We start from the raw sequence: 26,060 nt of genomic DNA, 5'->3' as shown, positions 1-26,060 counted from the left end.
GATTTGATAATACTGAATTAAGGTTAAATTGGAGGATTCAGAGTCCATTTTCTTATGAGATATGAGGTAATTTTGAGGAATTGTATTCATGTTTAAGCCCTTCCTTCTTGTGATGTCGTTGATTTGGAATCCATTGTATGGACATTTATGATTTTGAAGACAGTATTTTCGATTTATCATCTATGTCTGTTTGATGTTTTATTAATTATATGATGGAATATCATCTTCTTAAATTTTGTAAAGGTTTGTTTACAAACCAAAGACAAATAAAAAAAAATTAAAAAAACATTATTTTGGGCCACAGCAGTCAGGGCCCATGTGGGGTCAGTAGCGAAAGGGTAAAACCGGCACTGAAATAACACATGAAACATATCAAAGCGAGATGCAACTCAGGAAACAGCACCATTTCGAAGCCTTTACCTACGTCATTGCGTATTGGATTAAAAACGGGCCTCGGAGTGTGCTAGAAAAAAAGCTGCCCAGATATTAATGCCATTCGCAGCCCATGCCAAGTTTACTACCGGGCAACAGGTGTTTTAATATCCTTGGCTTAGCATGAAAACATCTCTGTACTCTCTAAGTGAGTGGAGTCCATCCGATAAGGCGGATCACGGACCAAACCGTTTCTTTACACTTATCTGCTCACCGGAAAGAGAACAGAGGGTTCCAAAAAACAACATATTTAGGCGATATCACTCATGTGCGGCGTGGAGTGGGCTTGGCCTTGGAGCTCCACTGCTTCCATTTATGCGATCATTAGATCGCGGACAACAAAACGTAAATTCAAGAAACATAGGTGGTTAGTTTAATTTCTTAAGCTATCTAATAAGGAATTCTGAATATAACCCCGAAATAAAAACTATTCTTTAACTGAGTTTCTTTTTCCTTTGAAACAATATCTTTTAAAAAATACACCCTCGAAGACCAGAGTGGCCTTGGTGGGTTGTAAGGGACACTGAGATTTAGATGATAAAGCCAGAGGTGGGATGCTGTATTAACAGGGGATTGACAAAGCATAATAGGGGACTGACAAAGCATAACAGGGAATTGACAAAGAACTCGGATGGAAAAGATCAAAAAGAGGATAGGAGGTGAAGATCTGGAAAGAGAAGTGGAGGATGAGAGTAGGAGAAGAGTAAGAGTACACTGGAGTAGTTGAGAAAGGCTCACAGGGAGACAGCACGACCTACGAAACTACAAGTTTAGCTGAGCCAAGAGCACCAGATAGGAAATGAGGTGACAGGTGTGTTTGCCTCTAGCCGGTGGGTTTTATTGTTATGGAGGGGCAAGGTAGTTGGGCAGAGACTGCTGGAAGCCTCGTTTTGCTTTGGTCAAGAGTTGGTGGGTCCCTAGCCTACTCACCCTTGAACATTGTCTCAAACAATAGTGGGGCTATCTGGTAGCCACAGGAGAACCACATCTCGTGGAATTGGCAAGTTCCCCATAAGCACTAAAGAAAACTTTCCAAGCAGTCTAGAGCCATTTGTTGCTGACGAAGAGGCTTCTTGGGGTATCTAAGACCAAGAGGTGTCCTCTGATGGGCTCTTGCAGGAAAATAAACCAGGCACTGTTAGAGAATGTCATTGGCAGGGGGTTAGGATGACGATTGCTTGAAAATCCACCCACAACCAAAATGAAGAAACTGGCAGTCATCTGACATTCTCCAAAGAGATCTTCACAAAGAGGTGCTTTCAGGTGCATAGAGCTGCCCATAGACCATTGTGAATGATGTGTTGTGACCCTTTTCTTTTTCTATGAACATTTACCTGTGATAACGACCCTACCAGATACTTGCCCGGAACTTTGTGACCGTTCTCTACACTTATCATTTCTCTTTCACTCATCACATTTGTGTAGACATCCAACATTGGTTTTCACTTTTGTGCCTTTTCAGTTGCTCCCAGAACAGTAAACCCTGCTTCATGACACCACTTCTGCCCCCTGAGTGCTTTGGTAATACCCTTTCCTGAAACCTTACAATTGAGAATAATTGTTCCACTAACACCATAACATTCCTTTGGAGGTCTGTAGTCATGAAGGTCCCCAGCAGACAAGAAGTCTTGGTATCTAGACAACCCTCTTCTTCCAGCTCTGCTTTATTTCTGGGTAACTGCTCATCTCACTGTCCTCCTGAGAGGGAGATTATCTAGCAAGCCCTTCATTTTAGTTAACATGGGAACCTTGTGACAGGGCCGGTGCAAGGATATTTGCCACCCTAGGTGAAATATGCATTTACCACACCAACACACAAGCCTGCATACATGCATACCAATGCATGTCCTGTTCAAAATATGCTGCGCCTCTTCACATCCTTTTCTACATGAACATCCCCATCCCTTCTTATGTTTTGGATGACATTGACAAATTATATCACATTGTGCTGCTTTTCACCCTATAAACGTGCACCTGTAAGAGTATTACCTCTTTCAACACCTGCATGTCATTGGGATTCCTTGTTTGCTTAGGTAGATTACTGTATCCATTTCTGGAGGCCATTAAATGTCCTCAATGCCTGCAGAAACCAGATTTATATGAAAAGGATGCTGCGTCATGCCCAGGAACTCATCTGTCTCATGGTCCACCACTCTGATGGGGTAGGAGGAGCATAAATAAGAGTGAAACCGGACACTCTACGAAAGCCTATGGCTAAGAGTGAAGGAACCCATCTCTGCTAAAAATGAAGCACATCTCTACATTAATGTACTTCTGATAAATACCAGAATACATCTGAAGCAATCATGATGTTACTCACACACCAAGGCTGATCTTAGTTGGTTGAATGACTTTAAGCAAGTCTCTTTATCAATTAGTGGTCATTGATTACATTAATCAAGTAATCATAAGGGAAGCAATCACTACAGAGATCAATATCTTCAATTAAAAGGCACTAAACCAAAACGTCTTTCAAATGTGACTTAAATGTGGAGGAATCAAGTTGAGACCTAAATGTGGAAGGAGGACAACTAATAATGACTCACGATTTGTAACTATTGGGAGGAAAGTAGACATCCTGAGAGCTTAATTCTCTTCTGCATAGAATAATGCTGACAAATAATGTTGAACAAAATCTTTGACATCCTACGGGGTAAAACACTACTGGGGGCTGTATTGGAATTACTACAGTGGATTAGGAACAGCATTCCACTTAAAATGGTCCTCTGCACTTAGGAATGCTCATGCTCTTCCAGATTGTACACTTTACTCCCTATCTTTGCAAAGTTCAAGTGCCATGGCACTAGCGGCTTTAATGGTATTGGAACCCACAAATGTTACTGTTATGTGTCCCTCACACTCCCCACTCACTCAACATTTTAACAATGATTTTGCAAGCCCACTGGGTGAGAAAAGCAATACAAACTGGTGTCAGGGTAGATGAACGAGAAGAGCATGTAAGCTCTTATTGTTGGGATTACTTTAGCTGTTGCACCAATATTAAACTGAGGAGTATACATCTCAGCTTGAGCAACCAATATTACAAAACGATAGAGGCACCTCACCTACCTGTGCATGTGTCTAATAGTGGCTCTCTGTTTCTGGCAGGGCCGCCACCCACGTCCCATGGCGGCAGGCTGCAGACAGTGCAGGGCGGGCTTTGGACGGTGCAGAAGAACATTTTTTTTTTTCTTTATTGTATATTGGTTTAAAAAAACCTTTACAAATTTTCATTATCAAAGCATAAAATAGTAAAAATGCAGTTATGATTTAACGCAAACATCTTAAGCCAACATTTACACATCAAATAAACATTCTTTTCAGTCCACAACTGCATAAACATTTTCTTTCTTAAAATAGACTCAATCAAGTCTTCAATTCAATACATTTCTTTCAGCTAAAAAACCGACTTGAGACCTTCTATGCAACTTTGCATACATTTGCCAAAAACGCTATCACCCTTATTTTCAATATGATGTTGCGATCATGTAGCATTTCAAACCATATTTGCTCTCTGAATACACACGAAGTGTCAGTTACAAATTCCGCAAAGTAAGCAAGTCTTTCTTCCTTTAACATAGGACAACCAAGTAGCAAGTGTGACAGTGATTCCGGAGATTCTTCATACATACAGAATCTGCACACTTTCATATTTTCTGGGATCAGTTTTCTTACTGCGCCTATTTCATTAGTATTCATAACATTAAATCTGAATCTCATGATACTACAACGCAATTTCTGCTATGGACATTTTACCAGATACTGCTCAGGTTCAGGAAACCATTTTCAGATGGATAATGCTTGCGCATACAGTTTTGAGTTTGTTATTACATAATTATTCGCTAGCCAATCAAAAGCTTTAATCATCATTTTGATTTTGTCAGGTCTTTCCAAGAAGGAAATCATTGTCACCCCAATGTTACTCATCGTCTTTTCCACCTCGGCTTTCAAATCAGACATATATCTCCCCGTATCATTCATACAAACTTGATATAATGAATTATGCTTAGCAAGCACACATTTCCTATAAAGCATCGCTTTTTTGCAGTCCATACAACATTTTAGGGAATTAAAACCAAACTCATATCTTATTAATTCCATCGGTATGCATTTTGGCAGAAAGAATAATAACTTTTTCCAGATTTTAGATTCAATACTTTTTAACTGTAATACTTCTTTCTCTGGATAGAATTCCAAACCATATGCCAATCTTGGAATCACCTTCATGAGGTAGAAATCCCTACAAGCATTCATGGAGAATTTCCCATATTTGCTTTCAATTACTCTCATTTGATTCGCTGCATCAATGACTTTCAATTCCTAACTTTGTTTCACAAAGCTATATGACATGTTGCTAACAAAGGAGTAGCCCAAATACTTGAATGCTTTCTGTAGGCGAACTGTGGTTCCCTCTACATACCATACACGATTTGCAGATTTTTTATTGCTTTCCCCTAGGTTAATCACCACTGTTTTATGTGGATTGATTTTCAGTTTCAGACCACTAATAAAACTGACAAAGGCATTAATAAGCCTCTGTAGGCCGATCTTAGTTTTATCAAGGAGCATAAAATCGTCCGCATAGGCTAACCATCTAATCGCAATTCCACCGACCTTGGGAGCTAATAAGCCCGCAGATTCCAGTCTAGCATTTGCTCCAGAGACATACAGATTGAATAAAATTGCTGCCAAGGCACAGCCCTGTTTCAAGCCATTCTTTGATAGAATTTCCCTGGACATCAGGCCCTCATTATTCAATCGAACCTTTAGCTTTGTATTTGAATATAGATGAATAATCATTGAGAGTAGGCCCCCCTCTATGTTTAACATTACCAGTTTCTGCCATAGAAGTGGCCTATCCACCATATCAAATGCAGCAGAGAGGTCCATAGATGCAGCATATTTGGGGCCATTCCCTATTTTAGATCTTTGATTCTGCAAGATAGTCACTATAAGACCCCCAGCATCGGTTCCCAGGTCTTTACGAAAGCCAATCTGACGGACGTCTAAAATATCCTTTTCCTCCATCCAATCAAGTAAACTTTCAAGTATTATAGCTGAAAATATCTTTGTTTCAATGTTTATTAAAGAAATCAGTCTGTAATTTGACGTACTCTGACGATTACCTTTTTTAAAGATCAGTATTACATAGGAAATTTTCCAGGAGACTGGCATAGTTTGCGTCTCAATTACATTTTTAATTATCATATGGAATATTTTCGCCCACAACAAATCATTTTGCTTTATCAGTACCATAGATAGATTATTGGGACCCGGAGTACATGAGGCTTTTATTTTCTTTATAATCGATAGTATCTTATTCACAGATACATCAAGAGTCCAATTGGGAGCCTTTTTTTCAAACACAAAATCCTCATTACAAGAACTTGTGTATAACTTATCGAAATGCTCACATCATACTTTTTCACTAATCGGATTGGTGTTTAATTGGGTTTGTGTAATCTCGTTACTATTGATGAGGGCCCAATAATTTCTCGAGTTACTTTCCTTCATAGCTTTCAGCATTTTTTCACCATCCCTCTGTAGTAAGGAGGCTTGATGATGTAACCTCCAATTCCTGTAAGCTTGTCGCCTCTTTCTACATAGCTCTCTGTTATCCTCAGGGGGTAGCTTTTGTTTTTTTATGGCACGGAGGTCCTTATTCAACCTGGCCCTTTGTATCTTGATCTCAAGGTCAAAAGTGTGCCTGTGGTTTTTTCTTTTTGGCAATACTCTAGACGTTGGTTGCTCTAACTTGTCCATCATTATGTCCAAAAACTCGCCAAATTTATCAACCGAGTATTGAATCTTTTTTACCTCTAGAGCACATTTCTCAAAATCATGACTCATCATGTTATTAAATTTAGCTGTTTTGTTCATATTCCACTTTATTCTCGATCCTCTAACATTTACAATTGTTTGCGCACAATATACTTTATTAAGCCTATTTTGTTTCTTTATATTTAAATTTATAGATAACATTGCATGATCGCTTACCAAATTGACTTCCACATGCATATTTGACCTGTTTCCAATTAGAAGAACACTAGCAAAGATAAAATCAATAACAGAATATGCTCCACGCGCATTCCAGGTCGGTGAATCATTAAACAACCGTGTCAAGCCCCAGGAATTAGCAAAATTACACCATTACGCTCCTCTATACTGTTTGTTATTAGGCCCCCTTCCCTGATTACCACATCCACTTAATCTTGCCGCTCTTTCATCACTTGTTCAATCACAATCCGCATTTAGGTCGCCTGCTAAGATTATCAAGCCCTTTGGATTGGAAACTATCCACTCTTCTAGCAATGTATTCAACTCTAACAACAGCTTTTTAAGCATGAGATAATCCTTTTCCGCATCATTCTAATAGATATTAATAATCATCAGATGAATGTTCCCCTCATTGGTTACAATTCTAGAATTTGCTGCTTGGCATGACTCCTGAACATGTCTCTCTTTTATCAATGATATATCATGATCATTACAATACGCAAGCGCTAAGCCACCCTTAGGTCGCCCTCTTTGTCCCTTTGTGCCGCATAGGCAAAGTACAACAAAGACATCCCATAACAGTGGTCCACATGCCCAAGTTTCCTGTAACAGGACAAAATCGAATTTCTCTAAATTCATGCATACTTTTTTGTTTTGTACCAGATGTGTGTATCCTCTTGAATTCCACGACACCAAGTTAAAAAAACTATCATCACTAAAGGGATTTACCCAAACCTTTTAGTTGTTCCAGGGTATCCCTAAGTGAAACCGCCATTACTCTCCATTCATCCATTTCACTTTGTGTTAAGTGCTCACCCCTACTTGATTCATCACCCTTTGTTTCTCTACTATATTCTTATTTCGAGGTAATTGCTCCTCATTTCTCTCTTGCATATTCTCACCCGAATCCACAAACTCATACGTGTCGAACCCTCTCTAGCTGTATATCACAAGATGAAACAAGAGCTAATTCAGGTATCTCTCTAAACAGATTCAAGATATAAGATCTATTTAATATAGGGTAGTAACCATCATCGAACACATAGTATAGGATCAAGCATGGTTCAGTAGGTCGATTAGTCCGCCGCACTCTATCATATTGGTTACTACTCTGATTTTTCCCATTCACATAGTTTTCATATGCCATATCTTGCACTCTATGAGCGTTCTCCCCTCGCTCCCTAGGAGCATCATCATACTGAGAACTTATGGCCACCGGTACTCTCGCTTCCTGCATAGATTTCAAGCAGGAGCCTTTACTAAATTCATTATATATGTTATCCTTCCGTATACCACTCTCGGTGATTGTATTTTCTATCACCGGCAATCTTCCAGATTTATTTGGCAATAATTTCTGTATTATTTCTCGCACATTTGTCACAGTCAAAGGCCGCTCTTTATCCTCTCTGTCCTCTTTTTTGGATGTTATATTATCTCTCTTTATCAATATCTCTGATACCGGCATTCCTACTATGCCATCCGTACCACTCTCCACAGTGTTACAGATGACTTGCGTCCCTATAGAAATCGGCGCCTGCTCTACACTCATACCTTCTTTATGAGTTCTCTCAGGACTTCTCTCGTGATATCTCTCACCCCTTATTCCACCTCTTTGCTCACCCATTAGCTCTGCGTGTATTTGCCTTAACTTACTGGTATTCTCAGTAATTTCGTTCGACTTTTCAGACATCTTTGTATCACTGAGAGGAATCTTTATTCGCATCTGTGCTTCAGGGTTCTTGAATAGATCAAAAATGTCAAGCATACCCATTTCCAGGTTTTTCAGATTAGCATCAATTCTGTCGGTGACTATTTTATTCTTCATAGCCTCCGATAGTTTATTTACCGCGTCAGAGTAACCAGTCACCTTTCAATCCTTATCTATCCCTATATCAGACACCAGGATCGCCCTAGGTTCAGTACTTTTACCATAATCATTCCCCAACTGGGCAATATACTCCTGCTTTTTGTCAGCAGGATTTATTAGGGGGCTTATTGTCATCGTCCCTCCTTTCGCCAACTTACCATCATCCACACACACTTCCATCACAGCTTTTGACTGTTCAGTATCTTTTTTTTCTGTCGTTGCCACATCAGGGTTGCCTATATTAACCTCCCGCAAAAATTTTAAGGAAGATGCATTCAAAGCCTTTTTATCCCGCACCAGTTTTTGTCTATTTTTTTCAATTTTTTTTGGGATATCTTGACATTAAATATATCCGCCACCCTGATAGGCTTGTTGGCTGCAGCAGAAATTAACAAATCATCCGCTAAGCTATTGCTATTTAATGCGCTATGTACCTCAATGACACTCTGCTCATTATCTACATTGGCCGGTTTTGTCAAAAGCAAATCCGACTCACTGGAGTCCTGTGGCTCAGTACTTGCTCTATTAGGTGGAGTCTTAGGCAGCTCTTCACCTATCATTACTTTCCACTTAGTCATATTTTCAGCTAGCATTCCAGGGAAAGCTGTCAAGGCAAGCAGTATTTCTTTTAGAATAAAAGTCTGGACTTCACTTCTTTTAGTATATCAACATGAATCCCATCATTTTTCTCTGGGATCCGAGGACCACCAGTCCTCCTAGACTCACTCAAAACTTCCTCTGTGTTCACCATATTACCCACCAAGTTAGAGCTTTGTGTGGAGGAATCAAAATGTTCAGATATTCCCAGTAAAGTTATTTCTCCAGAGGCAAATATATGAGGTGTATCTATAAATGAGACGGTATTTTGTCCTTGATGTGACTGATTCGCCACATTCCATCCCATATCAATCCCCTCCCTTCCTCCCATTCTCGGCTCCTCATTGAACAGAGACTGCGAGGAGGCAGGGATTACATCATCTCTCTTTTCATTAATCAATCTAGCGGATTCATTTTGGGCGCATTCAATTAGATCCTCATCAGAGTCAGAGGGAAATGGCATAGCGATTGCAATAGCATGCGCTATACTCATGCGTCGGGTTTTTATATTATTCGTTGCCATTGCTAAATCTTTTTTACCTCTCACAAGCTTTCTTTTCATTACTTCACCAACAAGCTAAAGAAATAAAGGAGTATCAACTAACGCTCGTATACGCGGGTACACAGTTTTACTCTTCACGTACCTTGCACAAACCAGCCTCCTTCACCACACACCATTCATGTGGCTGTATTTCCATGCAACCATGCCTAAAGACTTTATTCCAAAATTCCGGTTTAGCACAAATAAACAAAAAATGCTGCTGACTACACACTGTGCAACGCAGCAAACAGCCAACAGCCGTACTTCGGGTACTTCCCCAGGTGCGCACGCAGGTGCGCAGTACAGAGCGTATTTAAAGGCTTCCAATGGCCAGGGGTGGGGGCGGGCTTGATCAATGAGAGTATCTGTAAGAGGAGGGGCAAAGAATGAGGGTTAGACACACCGCTTACTTTCTTTCACCTTTAACCATTGACAAGACAGGTTGTTTTAAAGTATGTACTTGGTGTTCAGCAAGGACAGGCAACTTCCGTGTTGCCTTTAAAGACGTCCTGTAAGTTCAAAAAAACGAAGGATTTCCAGTCACGGCGAGCAGGGCCAAAGCAAGATTCCAAAGCAGAGATCCCCAGCCAACAGCCGTACTTCGGGTACTTCCCCAGGCGCGCGCGCAGGTGCGCAGTACAGAGCGTATTTAAAGGCTTCCAATGGCCAGGGGTGGGGGCGGGCTTGATCAGGAGGTGACCAATGAGAGTATTTGGTGTTCAGCAAGGACAGGCAACTTCCGTGTTGCCTTTAAAGACGTCCTGTAAGTTCAAAAAAACGAAGGATTTCCAGTCACGGCGAGCAGCGCCAAAGCAAGATTCCAAAGCAGAGATCCCCAGCCAACAGCCGTACTTCGGGTACTTCCCCAGGCAGAAGCCAAGCAGAAGAACATTTACACGAGGGCACGTATGGTGCCCGAGACCCCGCGCGCGGCACAGCGCACCACGCCCGCACCCAACCAAACCTCACAGTGCCTGCTGCTGCAGTGCCAGGAGAGAGTGTTGCGTAGTCGAGACGACGAGAGAAAGAGAATAATAAATACTGTATTAAAAAAATGTATAAGTGCTTATTGCTGTCGGTGACATTTGCTGCTCCAACATTCTCACATTTTAGGCAAGCACCTACCCTTGCCTGGTGCTAGCACCAGCCCTTCCTTGTGTGACTACTCACTGTCTCTCAACTTCAAGAAGCTCACTGGACCAACATGAAACTGTGCTGTGCTAGACTGGGCCCCACATACCTTTTCTCTGACTGAAAGTACCTACATCTTTGTCTTGTGATGTCCAGAATTCGCTGCAAGTGCGGGTGTATGTGTGTGTGTGCGCGTGAGTCTCTGTTTCAGTGTGACTTTGTGTTTGTACCAGTGTGACTTTCTGTGTGTATCCGTTTGTGACTGTGTTTCTGCAGGTTGCTGGAAGCATCCTACTTTCCAATGTAGTTTACCTCATTCTCTTTCTGGGTTTCAGGGCTGTTGGTAATCTTCTGTTCCCATGGACTGTTGTTGGGTCACCCACAGGTGTCTCAAGGACTGCTAGTAACACCCTGGGCCAGTGGAGACTTTAGAAGCATGGCGAGACTTGCTTGTAGACTCTTGCTTCCGCATTAACAGCAACCCCTCTGCTGTCCATCATACACCATGTGGTTCCTAGTACTTGTGCATCTCAAAAATAACACCACATGGGCATCACCAATGTTGATCATTTTTGGCTGAAGGTTCCCTTTAACAATGCATCCCCAAACATTATAGAGCCTTGCAGCTCTCCTCCCTCACCATTGTATATCAGCCCGAGAACTGGAACGCCCGTGGCTGAGTGTTTGCCATTGACAATTAAATACAGACAAAATAGTCCTCACCCACCTTCCATTAGGGTGTAAGGAAACAGTGTGCCCAAGATGACAACAGCTCAGCTCTGATCTGCAATCCATCCAAAAAACAAACACTATCGGAAATCTGAGGCCAGCCAGCAGTCTACGGGAACACAGACAAACAAACTACCACATGCAGCCCCCTCTCCCAGCTGATGGGAAGTGAGAAAACTAGGTGTATGGTTCTGATTGGTGTAGGAGAGGGACCCATTGTATCCCCTATACCACCTGCGCATGCGGCTATTTTCATTAAGTGTGATAGCGTCTCCACTTGGAGTAAATGCGCCAAACACAGGAACTTCTTAAACATGTGCAACACAGAAATGACAATGATAAAACACTGGAACAGGTCACCTCCTTTTGGTTCCATGTCATTTCAATGCATTAAATGACCCCGAAGCTATCACTTTGAAATTAAACCTCGATTTGTTTGGGGGTGTTCCCGCATGCTCCCCACCCCTTCACTACCACCCACTATTGCCCCATAACCCACAAATACATATAAAAATGCGAAGAATTTTGAAGTAATAGCCTTTGAAGTAATTTACTTTGTGGAAACAATGGGATACCCTTCTTTTAGTGGGCAATACTATGTTTCCACTAATTCAACAGTGAAATCCCATATATTCATAAACATACCTTTGCAACCCCCGCAATCATCCCTTTCACTAACATTCTTGATGGCAGAAAACTGAAAGTCGTACTTGGTGGAAAGCAAAACACCATCTTTGCGGGGAAAAATGTCTAAACTTCTGTGTCCTGTCGGTTGTATATACTAATGTAAGGATCATGACGTAAAAGACGGGGCATTGCCATACGGTAATAGACGAGGGCCTTAACGAGAGTCCTGACACAATGACTAGGTAGTAATGCCACCCACGTACAGGGTTACACCATGGCATGCTCACTGAGGCACCAATGGCTTTTTTTTGTTGTAAAGTTGGGAAATGGAACATTGACCATAAGTTTAAAGAAATTACAACACAACATGAACCCCATAGAAAAAGGGAGAAAGGAGCCACACCTTTCCATTCTTCCTTTCCATGGTGGTCAGTTGAAAAGTCAGGAGGAGTACCTGAAGTGGGAGGCAGGCGAGCAAGCCTGGCATGGGCAGCGCAGCAGGGCAGGAGAGGCAACAGTTAAGTGTGCTAGACGGATGGGGCTGGGAGGAAGTGCAACAGTGGGCGGCTGGAGTTGAGGGAGTCAGCAACGCAGGAGGAAAGATGTTGATGTCCTGTTCATCGGGGGCTTAGAGAGTGGGCTATATCATGAGGTAAATCCCACATTCTGTGCTTTGTGATTAGCACCCAGTAATCAGCACCTTCCTGGCTGCTAATCTCTATATATACAAAAGGGAAATTTGCGGATGTGTATGTGTGTGACTGTTTGAAATGTTCAGCATACTTCCCAATATGCTACAAACCTGGAATTTGGTATGTGGGTAGGTTCCATGGTGTAGACAACGTCAAAAGTATCAAATATAAATGTTTCTGATTTTTGCGGTCTGCAATGCTTGGATATGTGTGTGAATGTTCAAATTTGTTCAGCATACTTCCCAACATGCTACAAACCTGAAATTTGGCATGTGGGTAGCTTCCATGGTGTAGACAATGTAAAAAGTATAAAATATAAATTGTTCTAATTATTTCATTTTTTTTTAAAAATGTGTCTTTTTATTAGTTTTTAAAGTAAAAGTTTGACAATCATATACAAGCATTTGCAACCGAACGGTTAAGTACAAAAAAAAAATAATATCACATTGATTGCAAAACAGTGTATAAAACGTTTGGGATCTGATGCACATCGCATAAACTTTGAATAGGTTCAGCAAAACCACCTACCCCTACCCTCGCCCCTCCCCCCTTTGCACATAGTACCGTCTGAAGGGCTGGAAGAAACCAGTATCTATCTCCGAACCACTATTAACTACCTGATATCGGATTCATAGACATATTAGAACTTGCAAGTTTGGCCTAGCGGCGAGACTCGGCCATCAAGCAAAATGCCTCTAAACATTGTAACACTTTGCGCACGTTTTTTATATCACATATTTAGTCCGAAATTCCGACCATGCATTCTCTACTGAGGTGCGATCTCCATGTAGGACCACCGTGAGGTTGTCCATTCTATATATATTCAAGGCAACACTCAGCCATTCGGTCTTGTTAGGGAGCCTTGTTCTTTTCCACACCATGGTGAGGCACGCTCGAGCGGCCAGCGGTAAACCCAAAACCATTTTAGGTGCTTTCTTAATTGTGTCTTCTGTTTCAACCAAGCCAAACAAGATCAGAAGTGGGTGTACCTCTCTGTCCTCATCATCCAGCTCCTTGATCCAACTGAGGACCTCCGTCCAGTAGGCTTGGACCGCCTCACACCTCCACCACATATGCCAGTAATCGGCCCGTTTTCCACAGCCCTTCCAGCAATGTGGGCTTATTCCTTGGTACATTTTGGCCAACCGAACCGGGTCATATTGCCATCTGTATAATAACTTAACGGCATGCAATTTATATTGGCATGATATGGAAGATTTCGCTGTCCTTCTGCATATTTGGAGCCATAGCTTTTGCGAAATCTGCCTTCGCATGTCTGATTCCCACCTGTTCCTCAGTGTGTGTGATGGTGTGATATCAACCTCAATCAGCGCTGAATACATCGCACTTATCACGCCCTTTGAACTAGTACATGTGTTGAGAATGCTTTCAAACGGGGTGAGATCCCTTTGTAGCTGTTCCTTCCATACCGCCCTTGTCATCACCCCCTTGAGTGTGAGATATAGGAAAACCAAGAGTGGGCCTATGTTGAGCGCCTCCTGTAAGTCCTGAATTGCAATAAAGGCACCATCTCTCCAGAGTTGACCAGCCCTCTCTAATCCCGCATCATACCATGTCTCGAAGGTCCCTGGTTTTGGGATAGCGTCCCGAATCCCTGGTGACCACAGGTGTCCAAGGGGAGATGGCCAGGTTGTTACTCCCACCATTTTCCTACCTGGTGTCCAGATTGCCCATATTGTTCCAATAATAGGGTGGTTTTTAACACTATTTTGCAGTTGGGGCCCCGGAACCCATAGCCATTCGCTTAGAATGAATGGCCGGAGATGGTAGTTGTCTAGGGCTATCCACTGTGGCTCTGACTTTTGCCTGATGTGCGGGACAAGGACACATAGTTGGGCTGCCCTGTAATACGCTTCTATATCCGGGAGGACCACTCCCGCATTGTCCTTCCGGAGCTGTAGCAAGGATCTAGGGACTCTCGGCTTCTGGCCCTGCCACAAGAAGGCTGAGAGGGTTTTTCTCATGCACGTAAAGTATTCTTTAGGCATTTTAATGGGGAGCGTTTGGAACAGATAAAGTATTTTAGGGAGAATCACCATTTTTATTGCATTTAATCGGCCCAGCCAGGAGATGGTGAGTCTGGACCACCTTTGGATGTCCGTTTGGAGGGAGAGCGATAGTGGGGGAAAGTTAGCCTCATAAAGGGAGTCAAGGTCTCGGGTCACATTAATACCCAGATATCGAAGCGTGGTGAGGCTGACCTTTACTCCTAAGAGAGCGAATCGATCTGCCTCAGAGTCTCGATTCTTGTCAAGTGGAAGGAGGATCGACTTCCCGGTGTTGATTTCAAGGCCAGCCAGTTCCCCATATTCTTCGATGATGCTGATCGCGGCCGGGACAGAACTTAGGGGGTCAGTTAGGTGCAGTAGTATGTCATCCGCATAGAGGCCTAGTTTGTATTCACAATCTCCTACCATAATGCCTTTTACCCTAGCATCCTGCCTCAATCTCTGCGCTAACGGCTCAAGAGAGAGGACGAATAGTATTGCTGACAGTGGACAACCCTGCCTCGTTCCCCTTTCCAAAGGGAACCATCGCGAATAGCCCCCGTTTACTGTCACTGATGTTGTGGGAGACTTGTACAGGGCCGTAATGGCACGGCGTAACTTCGGCCCCAACCCATTCCGGACTAGTACTCTTTCTAAGAAGTCCCAGGCAACCCTGTCGAAGGCCTTCTCAGCATCTAGTGAAAGAAGAGATGGGTCCCCTCCCATTTCCTGTGCCTCGTAGATAAGATGTAAGGTTTTCCTCATGGTGTCTGCACCCTGTCTCCCGATGACAAAGCCAACCTGATCGGAGTGTATTAATCGTGGTAAGTATGTTTCGAGTCGGGCTGCAATGACTCTCGTGTATATTTTAGCATCTATATTCAGAAGAGAGATGGGGCGGTAGGAACTACAACGCGTGGGATCTCGCCCTTCCTTCGGAATGACAGCGAGAAGGGCTTGTGAGAAGGACGGGGGTGCCTGGCCTGTTTCGAAAATGTGATTAAATAAGGATGCAAGGAAGGGGGCGATGAGTGTAGAGAAAGCCTTGTAGAATCCGGGTGTGAAACCATCGTCTCACGGGGCCTTCCCAGTCTTTAGACGTTTTATGGCCTCTGTGGCTTCTTCTTCGGTAACTGGCGTGTCTAAGGATTTGGCTTCTGTGGGTGTGAGTGTGGGGATCCTAACTTCTCTAAGGTAAGTGTCAATGCTTCCTGGGGGAGGGTGGGTCGCATGTGTATAAATCCTCATAAAAGTAGGCAAATGCCTCCTGTATCCCCTCAGGAGATGTGACGATCGTATCTGTGAGGGTGCCATCAACCCTTTCAATTCTATCTACCCATCTTTCAGCTTTCTGTGCCCGAAGACGAGCCGCCAGAAGAGCATCTGCTTTATCGCCCTTTTCATAGTATTTTTGTTTTAAATATTGTAGGGTTTGGGCTGTCTTACCAACGATGAGTAGTCGGAGCTCTTCCCTGAGCCGTCTGGCTTCGGCCATGTGTTTGGGTCTGTCACACGGGGAAGATTGTACTAATTTCTGGGCTATGTGGAGCTTTTCCCTGATGTTTTTTTCTATCAGTGCACGTTCTCTCTTTTTTTGGGCCCCTTCCCTAATGAGTACCCCCCTCCAGGTGACCTTAGCAGCTTCCCATACGTGTACCTTCCCGACCTCCCCCGTATCATTGGTAAATTATTTCATTTTTAAGTGGTCTGCAATGCTTGAAAATGTGTGTGCCCGTTCGAAATGTTCAGCATACTTTCCAACATGCTACAAATCTGAAATTTGGCATGTGGGTAGGTTCCATGGTGTAGACAATGTAACAAGTAAACAATGTACCTTTTTCTTATTTTTTATTTTTTAGTGGTTTTCAATGCTTACCCCTGCCGTATGCTTTTTGCGCTGAAGTTCTACCATCGTTCTATGTTGATTGCTCCTAAACTTTCCACACTATCAGCATTCTAGTTGACATTAGCAGCACTCACTTTTGAAGTCATGCGCGTGACACAGAACTGTGCTTTTATAGTAATGCGTGTGACAGGAAACGGTGCATGTCTCTTCAACAGTGTCCGCAATTACGTTGTCCGTCACATCATGGCAAATCTCTCATGATAATTACAGAAACTTCATTTCCCACAGAAGTTGCTGAATGTATGCAATCTCAACTGTATAAAACGTATATGCTTCAGCTGTACACATATGAGTACGGCACTTCAAGCTTACACGCTTCAGCCCTACATGTACGGAATTCATGTTGAAGTCACTGCTGCCTCGGCTGTAGTTTGGTACATCAATAATGTTGCTGCGCAATCTCAACGCTCCAACTCATAGTAGCCGGAACCGATATAGGGGCTTCAGGATTTTCTCATGGTCAGCTTTATGTAGCTGGCTCCAGAGTTGGAAACAAAGACGATTTGTCCACACCGACTCCTACAGGAAAGACTAGCAATATTGTCTACAAAGAAGAATTGGTTTAGTTCATTAAATAAACTTCAAACTAAGACTGAGTAGGAATTACTGTGCAAAGCACGGGTACACCTGCTAGTTACTACTAATCTCTGCCAGTCCAAGTCCAGGTTTTCCTTTCCACATCCCTCATTGTCCCTCCCTACTTGCTCTGAAGTCTTTTTGCTTGTTAACAGCAGGAGCTGCGTGGGAGTAACAGATGCTTATAGACTCAGATGGGTGAGGCCAGATATTTGTTACAGAGATATTAGACAGTTTATGGTTGCTTCTCTGTAGTCTTTCTTCTACATAATGCTGGATTGGGGAATAGTCTTGGGGCTGATGTCTCCCGTAAGTAATGACTGTGACGAGGAAAACCTGGACTCAATGAGGAAATCCTGGACTCAGCGTATTGAAGATTACCTGTAAGTATTTGGCTATTTTGTTGACGTCACTCTGTAGTTCAGTTCCCTGTTCACTTCTCTTTTTTGATATTTCAGTATGCTCATTTTTTGTAGCTCTTTTGGATATTCGTTGTATGCAGTAATTACTGTAGTGCTGTTGTTCAGACATTTCTCTCTGCTGACTGACCTCTTAGAGGAATATAATATGCCCTCAGGGTGTCCAGTCAATTCGTCGACCTCAAATTGGTCGAATGACATTTGGTCGACGCAATTTCGTCGAAAACCATTTCGTCGAATTTTTTTTAAAAATTATATATATTTTTTTGGGTGTTCGTTTAGGCAAAAAAAGGTTTTTTAAGGCAAAAAAGGGGGGTTGGGGGGGACACCCCAAAAAAAAAAAATAAATAAAGGGTTAAAATAGAAAAAAAAAAATTTGACGAAATGGTTTTCGACCAATTTGCTTCGACCATTTGTCTGGTCGACCAATTTTTTTCGACGAATTGACTGGCAACCGCCCTCAGCCAATGCTACCTCAATCCAAGGAGTAATGCTTTCTACTTTTGTCTGCATAACCCTTTGAATGGAATACCTCTGAACTGAATTGTTGTAAAGGTTTGGCATTGACATTGGTGTAAATACAACATGGAAATGGCAACAGAGAACAGTAAAAAAACGTATTAATATAATAACATATTCTGGTCTACAAGGATTATGTCACACCATCATCAACTTTAATTAGGGAACATAAATAAATAATATATTTGGACAAAGCTTGCTACTACAGTTTACACCATGTTGTAGCAATGTAAACAAAGTGTCACTATCATCACATGTAATCATCCTTGCAAAAAAGAAAGTCTGACTTCACTGCTTCAAACCGAGCCAGTGACATTCAGGCGAACCAGCCAATCAAATGCTTTCAATCTTAGGTGCCACTCAAAATAAAATGGCATGCACAGTCATTTCCAGCAACAGTGTCAGAGCCTAATTTTTCACTATGTAGAACAATCGCTATTGATTTCAAACATGACACAGACAATCCTTGGGAATTATACCTGGGGTCGATTAGACAGTGCTGTCCACTGGCTGAAACAAAGTGCCAGTCTCTAAAAGAAAAAGCAAAAAAGAATATATAACTATGTAGCTAAGTTAGAATGTTTCCATGATGAGAAATCAGTACATCAATGACAATAATTTTTCCCACACAAGGGCAACATCCTAGCGATACCTATTTGTGTGCATTTTATGTGCATTTGCTCATAAAAAGGGGAGGAAGTAATTTCGGCATCACATTTACATTTTACAAGAGTAGCATAGGCCATTTCAGCTAAGCCACACATGCCACTGAATCACCATTAGCCACCCCTAGAAGTTTACCTCTAGTTCAGTGCCACTAAGCGCATTGTGGGTATGCAAAATAGCTGAACCGCATGCTTTTTGCTCCAGAAAATTCAAATTTCATTTGAATCCACTATAATTCAGACATAATATTGTTTAATTAGTTATTTTTTACATAAATTGTGCAAATTTATCAAATGCAGCGTTATGCCAGAAAACAATGCAAAGCAAAAAAGTTACCTTTATGGAAGCAAATGGGAAGAAAGAAGCCTATGTAAACAAGTATCTAGAAATTAGGAAACCATGAAATATGTTTTTCCTTGGACTGAAGAGTGTTCAATGCTGTCACCATGACTGATGCTTATAGACTGAAAAGCTAGTGGATAAGTTAGGGACAGCATAGGTTCTAACCTCCTTTGACTGGACCTCTGGTTACTTGCGCCTTGCCTTAACTCCCCACATCAAGGAGGAGACAGCCTTCTCTACTTGAGAAGACCTGTACTACTTGAAGTTCTTGCATTGGTGTTAAGGTCTGCACCGCTCACATTTCAGAAGTTGGTGAACTGTGTTCTTTTTAGTCTCGAGGACATCTTGGCTGCCTACATAGATGAAATTGCAGTCTTTAGTGTCAGCTGGGAGGAACATCCTGCTGATCTCAATAAGGTGTTGCTATCCCTGCATCAGACTAAGGTTGTCTTCAAGGCATCTAAATGTCAGGTGGGGCACAGCTTGTCATATAGCTTGGCCACAGGGCTGTAAGCAAGGATTCATTGACTATTAGTCTCCTATCACTCAATGTGGTAGGCTGAGTAATGAGTCACATTACATGATAGGTAGATTTCATCTCATTGTTATTTGAATCCCACAGAAAAGGTGATAATAATGACAAAGGGTTCCCAGAGTAATAAAAACAAAATAATATCTTCTAAAAGCTGAGAGTGTCTGTATAAAGAAAGGTAGTGTTTCCCCTTGATGACCATCTTCCCCCCCCTTTGATTGGATTCCCAAACTTCAGAAGTCTTTGTTTTCTTGGAGGCATCCTATCCCATTCTTCAAATCAATGGCCAACCAAAAATCTAAAATGTTATCCTTAAGAAGTCGTTAGCATTCCTGCTACTCTTTGCTGATAGCGAAAGTCCAAAGTTTGGCCAAAATCAATAGTCCAAAATTCCCTGTTCTCCCCAAGTCCATCTCTGTGCTAAAGTAACAGAATGTAACAGTTTCCTCTGTGGGTTACACACTCTGGGTCTCCTCGTGCCCTCTCACTTGGTGTCGGCTCCTTCAGGCATTTTTCATCGAAGTTGGACATCTTTTTTCTGGTCTTCTTGAGGACTCCACGTGTCTTTAGGTTTCACTGGGTAAAGTGTTTCTACTGGGAATTTCAAAAGGCCTTCCAAGACTTGACATAACCTTGTTATATCAGATAGTTCTTGTTCCTAGATTTGGAATTTCTACTTGTGGTTCAATAGGGTTTGTTAGAAGCATAGACCATGGGCTCAAGAACACCTTTCACCAAACCTATTGGTTTCAGAATTCTCTCAGGTATTTCCTCAGACCGTGGCATCCGTTTTCTTGGCAGGACTTATTCCCAGACCTTGAGATTCAGGGTTTCTTTTGGCAGGATTCTTCCCTGACATTATTCTTTTCCTTTCGGTAAGCAAGGTCCCAAATGGACATTTCCTTCTACTGGAAGGTTGTGAAAGGTATTTACCTGCTCTTCTCTAGGTTTTTGTCAGGCAGACTAGTTTATTTTAGTTTCCCTCCTGCCATGGCAAGTCTTTCTACTTCAGGGTTGCTGGTGGACGTCCTATACATGTGCCCCTACAATTTCCATAAGGTTTAGAGGTGTTGCCTTCTCTCCTAGTTATCCGAATTGTCAAAGGTTCTCTCACAGGGTTGTTCTCCTTTTTGATTGGCAGTAGCATATCCCAGAACATACCCTGGCTCCACCAGCCAGCAATCTTCCTGGGTTCTTTCTTCCTCCAGCTCTCCTCTTGGAAGAAGCAAGTAGGTACAGGCACCTCTGTATCGCATGAGCTCCTCTCCCTGACTTGACTTTCTCAGTCCCCTTTATCCTCCTCCTGGGAGGCTGGATTTTCTCCCTCTCTCCCGATATGTGATTTTTGTTCTAAATTTGAATTTGGGAATCTGGTTATTGATTCCCCTTGTTTCAGATACTCCCCTTTATTAACTCTGTTGGTTTATGGTCCATATTGGCTAAGTATATGAGTTTTTTGATTTTCCCTAATGAGGGGCAGTGAGGTGTAAAAGAGTGTCACAATAGTCAGTCTTGGAACTTACATTCCTGAGGGATGCAAAGTGGCGATGTCTCTGCATCTCTTTGGTCCACTCTGGTGTCTCTCCACAGTTGCTGTTGGGCTGAGTGTGTGGTCCTTGGCTTCTCTGAATTTGTTCAGGTAATGCTTGCTAAAAAGCATGCTGCAGTCTGTGAAAACCGCAGGTTGCGATCCACTATTATTCCTCCTTCCTGGTTTGTGCACATAGCGCTGTGAGTTTACGGTACTCTTGGTAACTCACACCCAATACTGGAGGTGCTCATGAATCAGACCTAATTAGCTTCTTTATAACCATCCCAAGATTTGACCATAAACCCTTGCTCCCATTGATTAACAAGGGGTCTGCAGGTATCCTGACACTTGTCGTTTTTCAATCCATATTCACCCTCACGAATTCCCTGCAGATTTGACCACTTCTCCTATGGAGTAGCAGAATCACAGAAATACACCTTGTATGCCTTTGGGGAGGAGCATCGGGAAGCAGCGGACCAACCATATCCCCAAAGGCGTGCTACTACTATAGGTGATGATAGGGAGTGCAGCAAATTCACCACACCCAACATAAGTGAATGCCATCTTGAACCACACAAGATATTATGCACATTTTGTTTTGAATATGGCGGCATGGATGGAAGACAGTCAGCAGGCTTTCAAGCAGATGGAAGATGTTATCTGCACTTCAGCAATGTTCCAAGCATCTGACAAAGTCTTCCATTGAGCAGACATATGCATCTGATAAGAGGTTGAATGTGGTTAGGATTCAACTGAACAAAAGGTGAAACAATAACACCTAGTGGCATTAATGATCTACAAAGTAAAATACAGAAAGCAGAAAAAGGGCAGCTATAGAAAATGGGAACTAACCAATTCTTTGGGCTGAGACTATGCAGTCTTTTGGGTCTATTTTGCTGATCTAAATAGACCATTAGTGCCCATAGTAATAAAAGGAAGGAATCCTGAACTGCTGCGTGGGTCCATAGTCCCCCAAGGGCTTGACTTCACCATTGAACACAAGGCAGGCACTGGTCATGGAAATGCAGAAGAACTTTCTTGGACATTCAAATGATTAGATGAGATGCTCCTACACTTCTTCCTCCACCCCCCCACCCCAGGCCCCTTGCACTTACCACCTTGTCAACCACTTGCACAGTAGTATTATGACAAGGCCAATATAACTGTTTTTGTTGTTCTACTTTTGTGATTCCCATGTCCCCTTGTCTTGTGGCACCTGGAAACACTTGTGTATAGACGCCACACAAATGTCCAATAAAATACAAAAATAAATGAGTCTCTCTGAAATCACCCGCTAACCATTCTTATCGGTCAAGGGCATGCTGCAAGGCTGAAAGTCATAACGCGTGGCCATGTTACAAGGTCCCTATGCATTTTTCTGATTTTCTCTAATTGGTTCCCGACTTTTCATTGCTGAACACTGAGTCCTAAGATCAGGAGGGATGAAAATACGGATATGCAACTTCAAGAACCCAATATATTTCAGGGTGTAATTCATGGCACATAACTCTATGTTCCCTAGGCAAGAGAACTTGTCTTACAGACTCTAATGGGTCCCCGAGTTGGGGGAGGGTTTTTGATCAATTTTAGGGAGCACTGCATGGCTGTACCCTATTAGCCACCTCTGGCTGTCTTTAATACATGGATGTGGCCTTATATGGTTCTGAAATGCACATCTTCTGTGATTTATAGATGGCACAGTGAGGATTCAAGATAAGTTCATCCCAATCAATGAGTTCTAGCCAGTATTATTGGGATGTCTGCAGTTACTCTACATCCTGGATGTTTGCCCCATAAAGACCTTGTGAAACTTACATGTCATGTCGCAGTCACAATTTACTGAGTGGCAACTGAAAGTTTTGAATACATGCTGTGATTAGCACTTAGTTTCCAGCCCACAGCCATTTCCCGCAAAAAATAAAGGGCATGTTCTGTTACCTAATGAATGTACAGAAGAAGTCACCAACCTGAAGACGGGGAGACGAAGACCTGTTGAAAAGATTTGCAAGACGTGCTAAGATCTCTTGACGGCAAAGCTCTCTCTGGTTTCTTGGGGAACTGGACTTTCTACCCTCAATGCTGAGATGAGAAGTATACAACAGTCATTTTTCATTTAAGTAGTTATTGGCCGGATGCTGCCCCACCCTCTCTTTGTATCTTATCTAGTGTGAAAGTAAGACTTGCATCACCTCACTTGTCTCATTGGGACCAGCTGAGACAATTTCTAAATTACCGCCATCTCCCCTGCTCACCCTCCCTGATCAAAGATATGGTCAAGCTACTTGGAGGGAGGATCTATGGGAACCGAGATGCCCCATAGCCAACCGAGTCAGATACTTTCAACCATGAAGCTTACAGCGAGTTGAACCTGTGAGAATACTAATAGGATGTGCTTTCACCACTCACAAGCCCACCTGCCTGCATCCTTGGATGCTTTCCCTCCATTACCAGAGCAGATTGTCCACAGGACTAAAGGTTCTTCATGCACCCTAGCAAATCTAACTGCGCTCATTTGTCTTCTCACCAGCTCTTATGCATGCCAGGACCTCTTTCTCACCTTCACATTGGCAAATTTTCAGGAGGGCCACTCCAGCATCGAAGCTCAATGCTATGAGAATCCCACTGACCTATATTCCATAATCCAACATACCTGACCCCAAAAGTCAGAGAAGCACACAACCAAAGATTTGACAAAAGGACCCACCAACAGTCGAAGGATCTCAACCGTTTGGGGTTGGAGATTATGAGAAATGCACTACAAGTGAACACCATCTCCAAGGTAGTCAGGAACCATGAGTCTATGCCTTTACCATTGATTCCTTTGTAACCTCAATTAAATGTGGAGCATCTCCTACTAGACTAACGAGTCATCAGTTGGCTAAAATATTTGTTCATTAGTGCACTGCAGGTGAGCAGAGAAACCACATTATTTTTCTTTTTATTAAGCATTTAGTGTAAACAAATACAAACGTTTGCTTTTCTTTTTCCTTTCCCCCCTTCATAAACCAAGCAATTAGCTGTTTTAGATTTGTCATTGCCTTAGCATCATTCCCATACCACTTTTGTCACGCCGATGTAGAGAATACTCTTTCCATCAGGACCTGGTATATGCTTGGCTATAAGAGGTTGTAATGCCCTTTTCAACCCATTTTTCCTTTTTCTATTTGTCGACCATGCATGTGAGTTTTTTTGGCATCATGTCTAGAAAAATCCCTAGGGCTCTGGTTGTCCTTTGATTTAGGTCGTCATATAATGCTTTGCACCATAAGTCCGAATCCAAGCCCCATGTGGGAGTTAAGATTTTATGCAAGATGTTTGTTCTTTCTGATTCCAGGTTTTTGCAAAACATTAGTAAGTGTTGCAAAGATTCTTCTTCTTGATGATATAGCAGGCACATGTTGTCGCTTGTCAAGCCATATTGCAACAGGTTTTGCTTAGTTCTCAAGATGTTAAGTCTGAAACATAGGATTAAATCCATGTGTTGAGGATTTGCGCTTTACCTTAGATATTTTGGCAAATTCCTAGAGCTGGTAGTTAATTTGGTTGACAGTGTGTGAAACTTGGATGCAGCACGAGCTGCTTCTGATTGCAACCAGCCCACGGACATGAGCAAAGTTTTGATTCGAAATGGGTAATTTCGCAGTGTGTCTGTGCTTACACTTAGTTGCTCTAAGATGTCAGTGCATTTCTTTCTCCACATTGTTAATGGCCAGAAGGGTACATTTTCATTTTCTGCTTTCCTGATCTCATATTGTGGAGGAGAGGTGCATAGCTCTACTTTCCTGTAGGTGGATAATGCTTTCCAAATGATATGTACGTATAATGAATGTAGACCTAATTCGTGGCGCACAACTCCAATGGGCACAGTATTTGGTAGTCTTAAAATTCTCTGCCAAAATCTTCCATCAAGTTTATCCCATGTCTCCCATGGGATTCTCAGGCCGGTCTCACCGGCTTACGTTATTGACAGTACAACCTTTAGGTTATAAACATCCACAAGTAGTTGAATCGAGAATATTCCATATTTCTTCTTGAGGATTAAGGATTGTGCTGTTAGTTGGTGCATTTTGAGTTGTAAATGTTGGATCCAGGATTTGTCTCCCCAATCTTCACTGATGATGCTTCCTAGGTATTTTGTGCGTTTGGTTATTGGAATTGGTTGATTTTCAAGACACTATTTGAATGTTTTTTTTATTTTTGTTTGAGTCTTCTTGATTATTAAGATCTCTGATTTTGTCGCATTTATTTTTTGTTCGTTCTCACTCACAAACTTTTGAAGTGCGACAAGCTTTCGCTGCAGACCAATTGCAGTGGTGTCCAGAAGAATAAGGTCATCTGCATATAGCAGGTGACCTATGGGATTCTCTCCTAAGCAAGGAGAAAACAATCTCAATGGCTGTAGGCTATATTTGATGTCCAAGATGTAGAAATTATATAAAATTGATGCTAAAGGTCACCCTGGTTTTAAGCCTCTTATTGTATGAATGTGTTTGCTTAAGGTTCCCTTTTAGTCTAGGCGCACTTGTAGAGTCGTGTCTGTATGCAAACTGATGATGGCTGCCAATAGATCTTGTGGGCAGCCCTTTCGTTTCAGTTTTTCCCATAAAATTTGACGATCGACTATCAAGATCTGTGGCCATATCAATACATGCAAGAAAAAGCCTTTTATTTTCGTTTATGGTTTTCATCTGTAGTAGATTGAGTAGAAGAAGGTTTAATCCACAATCTACCTTTTCAACAAATTCAGATTGCCTATGGTCAAAGTTTCCACTTGATGTTATCCATTCCTTTAGTCTTTTTAGAAGAATGCCTCCATACAACTTTCCCAAAATGTTTAGTAGTGATATGGGTCGATAGTTTTCTGGTAATGCTCTGTCACCCTTCTAGAAAATGGGTATCACCACAGCTTTTTTCGAGAATTTGGCATTTGCTTGTGTATGTTAATTC

General features: G+C 42.2%; 1 protein-coding gene across 4 annotated transcripts in view; it reads right to left on the bottom strand.

The window, feature by feature from the left end:
- NMS (neuromedin S) overlaps nt 1-26,060 on the bottom strand; it is a 408,471-nt gene that overhangs the window by 104,461 nt on the left and 277,950 nt on the right. For all 4 annotated transcript variants that reach the window (XR_011283347.1, XM_069635595.1, XM_069635594.1 and 1 more), the window contains exon 3: nt 18,522-18,572. Coding sequence is in view for 3 of the 4 variants with exons in the window: in XM_069635595.1 (XP_069491696.1) it covers nt 18,522-18,572 (51 nt within the window). In the remaining variant the exon portion in view is untranslated. The remainder of the gene's footprint in view (nt 1-18,521; nt 18,573-26,060) is intronic.

This window comes from Ambystoma mexicanum, chromosome 7p, assembly GCF_040938575.1.
Source record: "Ambystoma mexicanum isolate Mex_15411 chromosome 7p, UKY_AmexF1_1, whole genome shotgun sequence".
NCBI classification, from domain to species: Eukaryota; Metazoa; Chordata; class Amphibia; order Caudata; family Ambystomatidae; genus Ambystoma; species Ambystoma mexicanum.
The sequence above is the reverse complement of the archived record's forward strand: the minus strand, read 5'-3'. Positions and strand labels throughout refer to the sequence as shown.